The sequence below is a fragment of the Pempheris klunzingeri genome, chromosome 22 (genome assembly GCF_042242105.1).
Source record: "Pempheris klunzingeri isolate RE-2024b chromosome 22, fPemKlu1.hap1, whole genome shotgun sequence".
Taxonomy (NCBI): domain Eukaryota; kingdom Metazoa; phylum Chordata; class Actinopteri; order Acropomatiformes; family Pempheridae; genus Pempheris; species Pempheris klunzingeri.
Window position 1 is genome coordinate 205,070 of NC_092033.1, and position 6,910 is coordinate 211,979.

General features: G+C 52.1%; 1 protein-coding gene across 1 annotated transcript; it reads left to right on the forward strand.

Moving 5' to 3' along the window:
* The first annotated feature begins 973 nt into the window (after nucleotides 1–973).
* On the forward strand, nucleotides 974–6,625 carry lta4h (leukotriene A4 hydrolase). The gene is made up of 19 exons (XM_070853788.1): nucleotides 974–1,178; nucleotides 2,239–2,369; nucleotides 2,474–2,594; nucleotides 3,233–3,301; nucleotides 3,426–3,530; nucleotides 3,673–3,725; nucleotides 3,807–3,879; nucleotides 4,099–4,239; nucleotides 4,325–4,348; nucleotides 4,461–4,531; nucleotides 4,734–4,845; nucleotides 4,985–5,129; nucleotides 5,214–5,317; nucleotides 5,422–5,492; nucleotides 5,567–5,621; nucleotides 5,711–5,806; nucleotides 5,897–5,979; nucleotides 6,061–6,165; nucleotides 6,414–6,625. The coding sequence occupies exons 1-19, from the start codon at nucleotides 1,029–1,031 to the stop codon at nucleotides 6,550–6,552; spliced, it is 1,848 nt and encodes a 615-aa protein (XP_070709889.1). The 5' UTR covers nucleotides 974–1,028; the 3' UTR covers nucleotides 6,553–6,625.
* Nucleotides 6,626–6,910: the final 285 nt, after the last annotated feature.

Sequence of the window (6,910 nt, forward strand, 5' to 3'; positions counted from 1 at the left end):
GAGGGTCGGGAGGATCAGTAGGATCGGGAGGGTCAGGAGGATCAGGAGGGTCAGTAGGATCAGGAGGGTCAGGAGGGTCAGGAGGGTCAGGAGGATCAGGAGGATCGGGAGGATCAGGAGGGTCAGTAGGATCGGGAGGGTCGGGAGGGTCGGGAGGATCGGGAGGGTCGGGAGGGTCGGGAGGATCGGGAGGGTCAGGAGGGTCGGGAGGATCGGGAGGGTCAGGAGGGTCAGGAGGATCAGGAGGGTCAGGAGGATCAGGAGGATCGGGAGGGTCGGGAGGGTCAGGAGGGTCGGGAGGGTCAGGAGGATCGGGAGGATCGGGAGGGTCGGGAGGATCGGGAGGGTCGGGAGGATCGGGAGGGTCGGGAGGGTCGGGAGGATCAGGAGGGTCGGGAGGATCAGGAGGATCAGGAGGATCAGGAGGATCAGGAGGGTCAGGAGGATCAGGAGGGTCAGGAGGGTCAGGAGGATCAGGAGGGTCAGGAGGATCAGGAGGGTCAGGAGGATCAGGAGGATCAGGAGGGTCAGGAGGGTCAGGAGGATCAGGAGGATCAGGAGGGTCAGGAGGATCAGGAGGGTCAGGAGGGTCAGGAGGATCAGGAGGATCAGGAGGATCAGGAGGTGACGGGTTCACTTCTAAAGAGTCCGACTTGTTAAATGATGGAACAGTGAAATGAGTAGAATCTAAACTCTTAATAAGAATAAATAAAAAACGGATCAAACATTTCTTCTTTTTACCGTTTGGGCTTTTTATTTTATTTCTTTGACACTAAATGAATGAACATGTGTGTGAATTAAGGAATAGTTGGATTCAAGTGATTGATACTCTGATTAATCAATAAATGAACAGAAATAAAACAGGTTTTAGGATTATCTTGTAGTTGTCTTTCAAAATAAAAGCAGGCATCGTGAACTGTTTTATTGTGAAAGGGCCGGTACCGGATGTGAGCGGGCATATTCCGGTAGATATCCCTGTGTCCGGAGGACAGCGGCTCAGTGTCTTCGTCGTTACCGGACCGACCGTCATGTCTTCAGACCCGTGCTCCTTCTCGTGCCCCGCCAGGTGCGTCACCAAACACCTGAACCTCAGCCTGCACGTGGACTTCGACCGGCACGTGATCAGCGGAAAGGCGGCGCTGACGGTGGAGGCTCTGGAAGACCACTTCTCCTCCCTGGTAACGTTACCGTGAGCGGAGCCGGGAACGGAGCTCCGTTACCGCCTTCTGTCTGTCCGTCCGTCCGTTAGCATCAGAGCTAACTGAAAATAGCTAAACTTATAATTTCGCACCGTGTCTTAGGTCCCTGAAGTGGCCATTAAACTCCGGCTAAAAACCGCGATAATTTACATGGAGTCTGGTCCGCGCCCCCCCAGCGCGGCGGTCAGTCCAGCTTTTACTGGAATGAACAGAATTTTTAAAACAAATTTTAAAATGTCGGAATGTAAAGAAACGCGAGAGTGTGGATGTCACTTGACATCAGTCCACTTCACCGAGTGTCACTTTCATGTAAAACATTCAACTCTTAAGTATTGAGGTCTGTTAATCTGGTTAAAGAAAGGAGGCTTTAAATCGCTGTATTTTTGAATGGAATTTGGTGGCGTACTTAGATTTCAGAAAAAACGGAAGTAGAAATTGTAAATGGAGAGAAGTTGACACGTGCAATCAGCAGAGATGACTTTAACACCGCTGGGTCAGGGTTAAACTAACAAAATACCTGATTTCATTTCATTTTGCACTTTGAAAAATGCTAACATGTTTTACAGTCTGTTAGAAGTTCTTCTAACTGTAGAAATCATTTCATATTGGAACTGAGTTTGGTGCGACGCACCACAGAAACAGTCCAAAGGATCTTTTGGGGCGTGCGATCTTGGACTTTCACTTTAAAGCTGAGCTGTGAGAACAGGTGCGTCCACCTGGCGGTGAAGTCGTCTCCTCGGCTGTGCAGCTCATCTGACTTTCACTTTGCTTGTAAACTGTTAAACTGCAGAGGAATCTGCTCGGTGAACCGAGTCAGTTCTGACAGCTGATTGGTCAGCCACGAAGCACACACACAAGCAGGTACATTATGAGCGTGTTGCTGCGGTTGGGCCTGTCGGGGCTGTATCACCTCAGACTCTGACCTGAAGGCTGGTCGGTCAGGTGTGCAGGTGAGGGTTTCTCAGCAGGTACGTGTTGGTTCCTGAGCGCTGACTGACAGGTCCGCCCTCCTCAATAAAAGTGGTTTTATCTGCTGCAGACTTTGGACACCAGGGACCTGAAGGTGATCTCCGTGAGCGCTAATGGACAAGCGGCCTCGTTTACGACTGGCCCCAAACACAGCTTCAAGGGGACGCCGCTGATCATCACGCTGCCCTTCCACCTGTCCAGGTAACCCCCTCCTCCCCTCTTCCTCCCAGTCCTCACAGAATGTCCTTTCAAAATAAAAGGCAGCTAGTGTGTGTGTGTGTGTGTGTGTGTTGTGGACCAATCAGAGGGCAGCATGTGATCGTGGAGGCGACCTATGAGACGTCACCGTCTGCGACGGCGCTGCAGTGGCTCACCGCCGCACAGACTGCTGGGAAAAAACAGCCCTACTTGTTCAGCCAGTGCCAGGTAGGGTGTGTGTGTGTGTGTGTGTGTGTGTTGTAATAACTGTGGTGTAACCTGGTGTGTGTGTGTGTGTGTGTGTGTGTTGTAATAACTGGTGTAACCTGGTGTGTGTGTGTGTGTGTGTGTGTGTGTATTGTAATAACTGTGGTGTAACCTGGTGTGTGTGTGTGTGTGTGTGTGTGTGTGTGTGTGTGTGGTAATAACTGGTGTAACCTGGTGTGTGTGTGTGTGTGTTGTAATAACTGTGGTGTAACCTGGTGTGTGTGTGTGTGTGTGTGTGTGTGTGGTAATAACTGGTGTAACCTGGTGTGTGTGTGTGTGTGTGTGTGTGTGGTAATAACTGGTGTAACCTGGTGTGTGTGTGTGTGTAATTGTTCACAATCTGAAAGTTTCCATTTGTTCTGAAATCTTTGTTCCTTTTTTCACACACACACACACACACACACACCATCATCAACATCCTCATTGACATGATGCGTCACACTAACCTGAACCTGAAATATGTTATGGTCCTCACTATGTAGCAAGTACAAGAACACACACACAGACATTTATAACATTAAAAACATGAAAATAACTGTGTGTGTGTGTGTGTGTGTGTAATATGTATCTACACACTGTCCCTGCGTTTTGTCTGACAGGCTAATCACTGCAGGAGTATCATTCCCTGTCAAGACAGTCCGTCTGTCAAACACACCTACTACGCCCAGGTAACACACACACATACACACACGCCCTCTTCTGATTGGTCAGGTTCAGACCGGACCCTCCCCTGATTGGTCAGTGAGCAGGTAGTTGATGGGTCACACGCGACACCTGTGTTCTGTCTGACAGGTGTCTGTCCCGAAGGACCTGGTGGCCGTGATGAGCGCGGTGAGGGACGGACAGGAAGTGGACCCTGAGGACGGCCGGCGGGTCGTCTTCAGGTTCAGACAGACGGTCAGTGTGTTCCTCTATCAGATAAAGCCCACAGTCAGACACGCTAGTAACACGCCTGAGGACGGCTTGTGTTCCTGTGGAGGTCAGACAGACAGACGGCTGATGTTGACAGGCAGGCGCTAACCTGTGCCCCTCCCCCCAGGTGCCCATGCCCTCCTACTTGATCGCCATCGTGGTCGGCGCTTTGGAGAGCAGGTATGCCAGTCACCTGTTGATGATGTCATCAGATGACCCGTGAACAGTCTGAACGGTCTCTGTGCTCTGATTGGCCGGCAGGGAGATCGGGCCGCGGTCCAGAGTCTGGTCCGAGAGAGAGTTCGTGGACAAGGCAGCCTACGAGTTCTCCGAGGTGGGTCCACGGAGGCCAGAACTAGAGGGACCAGAACCACAGACCTTCAGGTCCTACAGGGACCAGAACCCAGAATGTGTTTAATGACCTGACCTGTGTGTGTGTGTGTGTGTGTGTGTGTGTGTGTGTGTGTGTGTGTGTGTGTGTGTGTGTGTGTGTGTGTGTGTGTGTGTGTGTGTGTGTGTGTGTGTGTGTGTGTGTGTGTGTGTGTGTGTGTAGACGGAGGCCATGCTGCAGGCTGCTGAGGACCTGGCTGGTCCGTATGTTTGGGGTCAGTACGACGTCCTGGTTCTTCCTCCGTCGTTCCCCTACGGAGGAATGGAGAACCCCTGTCTGACCTTCGCCACGCCCACACTGCTGGTACACACACACACACACACACACACACACACACACACACCATCATGTGCCTGATCAGCTGTTTACTGTTTGTGTCTCTTTACAGGCAGGAGACAAATCTCTGTCCAATGTGAGTATGACTGAAGGCATACACCTGTCTGCCTGTCTACCTGTCTACCTGTCTGCCTGTCCACCTGTCCGTCTGTCCGTCTGTTCATGTGTTCACCTGTTCTTCCTGTCAGGTGATCGCTCATGAGATCTCCCACAGCTGGACCGGTAACCTGGTGACCAATAAGACATGGGAGCACTTCTGGTAAACAAACACGTCAATGACTGATTATTGATTATTGATTATTGTGCAGACCAATCAGAGTTTATTGGATCCTTTGGTTTCATCTTTGCTTCGCATTCGTACTGAAATTAAACACCTGTAACAGTTTTTACTGTTTTCACTAATTCAGCCTTAAAAGTACTGTTATTCTGAAAGGGTGACAGGAGCTTCCTGTTGTCTCCAGGTTGAACGAGGGTCACACGGTCTACCTGGAGAGGATGATTGGCAGGTGTATGGTCAGCGAGCAGTTCAGACAGTTCAAAGCCATGGGGGGCTGGAAGGACCTGCAGGACTCGGTGAGGAACAGGACCTGGACCCTTTTCCCCTTCCCCTTTCCCCGTTTCCCAGTCGCTGTCGCCACTTCCTGTCCTGACGTTGACCTGTCGCTGTCGCCACTTCCTGTCCTGACGTTGACCTGTCGCTGTTGTCACCCAGGTGAACACATTCGGAGCCAACAACCCTCTGACTAACCTGGTCCCCAGCTTGGAGGAGGTGGACCCTGACGACGCCTTCTCGTCTGTGCCCTACGAGAAAGGCTTCGCTCTGCTGTACCATCTGGAGGAGCTGATGGGGGGGCCAGGTAACACCTGGTCTCACCTGGACATGCCCCAGAGCATCTGATCCAGAGAGTGTGTTCACCTGTGGGTGTGTTTGTGCTCCTCAGAGGTGTTCATTGGGTTCGTGAAGTCGTACATCCAGATGTTTGCCTACCGCAGCGTCACCACTGACGAGTGGAAGAACTACCTGTTCACCTACTTCAAAGACAAGGTGAGAAGCACCTGGACGCTCTGGAGACCGGACTGTGGACTGTTTTCAGAGTGCAGGCAGGTGTTCTGGTGTAGGTGAGTCTGAGCTGTGTCTGTGTCTCACAGGTGGACGTCCTGAACAAGGTGGACTGGAACGCCTGGATGTTCACACCTGGGATGCCTCCAGTGAAACCTCAGTGAGTGGCTCCTGTCAGATGTGCGTCAGGTGTGCCGCTCAGTCCTCTGACGGTGTTGGACCTCTGTGTTTCAGGTACGACACCACACTGGCCGACGCCTGCATCGCTCTGAGCCGCAAGTGGATCAAGGTGAGACCTGCACCTTCACCTGCAGTTATTGTGTCACATGTTCAGGGTCAAACCCCTGTCCCCCCCCCCCCCCCCCCCCCCCCCCCCAGGCCACCGACCAGGACCTGAGCAGCTTCAATGAGTCCGACGTGAAGACGCTTTCGTCCCACCAGCTCATCGAGTTCCTGTCCCTCCTGCTGCAGGAGGTAAACCACTTCAACTCACCACTTCCCACTTCACCTACACTTCAACTCACCACGGCCCACTTTAATTCTCCCCGCTGCGTGTTCCCTCAGGACGCTCTCCCTCTGACCCATGTGAAGAGGATGCAGGAGGTTTACGACCTGAACGCCGTCATGAACTCAGAGATCCGCTTCAGGTGAGAGTCCCACTTCCGGTCCTTCAGTCTAAGCCCCGCCCCTCCCCAGAGGCCTGCTGTGATTGGCTGTTCTCCCTCCAGGTGGCTGAGGCTGTGCGTTCGGTGCAGGTGGGAGGAGGCGGTTCCCATGGCGCTGAAGATGGCAACGGAGCAGGGCAGGATGAAGTTCACCAGACCTCTCTTCAGGTCTTTACACCCACCGACACTTCAGTCCACTTCAGTCCACTTCAGTTCACTTCAGTTCACTTCAGTTGTAAAGTTGTGTGACACATTAATTCAAATTCAGTCACTTGTTAATTAAAATGTTCTCTTACACACACACACACACACACACATTAACACTGATTCTGTGTGTGTCAATGTGTGTGTGTATTAATGTGTGTGTTCATATGTGTGTGTGTGTGTGTATTAATGTGTGTGTGTGTGTGTTTCAGAGAGGTGTATAACTTTGACAAGTTTCGTGATGAGGCCGTTCGTGTGTTCCTGGCTCATCGAGATCAGATGCACCCGGTCACCGCCGGACTGGTCGCCAAGGACCTGAAGGTGGACGCGAGCAACACCACCAGCCTGTAACCACGGAAACCATCCTGGGACACCAGTCTGTTTGGTCTCAGAAACAGAAATAAAGGTTTCAAACAGGAGCAAACGTCTTCTGTCATTTTTCAATGTTCAATGTTTCAGGGAACACCCCCCCCTCTAACGGGACGTTTCCATGGGGGGGGGGGGGGGGGTTCTGTGGATGTGGTTTCTGTCCTGCTGTCAGTCACTGTACCCGTTTCCATGGTAACAGTGACATGAGTGCAGCAAAGCATCGTGGGACATTTCAGCAGCCAAACTAACATTGACAGAACAGAGGGGAGGATGAAGGACCGAAGGACCCCCCCCCCCCCGATACTTGACTAAGCTTCAACATTTCCTCTCCAACGTGGGA

Coding starts and splice junctions, on each gene's coding strand:
- lta4h (XM_070853788.1), top strand. CDS start 1,029: ATGTCTTCAGACCCGTGCTCCTTCTCGTGCCCCGCCAGGTGCGTCACC. Junction 2,595..3,232: donor ACTTGTTCAGCCAGTGCCAG/GTAGGGTGTGTG, acceptor TTTGTCTGACAG/GCTAATCACTGCAGGAGTAT. Junction 3,726..3,806: donor GTCGGCGCTTTGGAGAGCAG/GTATGCCAGTCA, acceptor ATTGGCCGGCAG/GGAGATCGGGCCGCGGTCCA.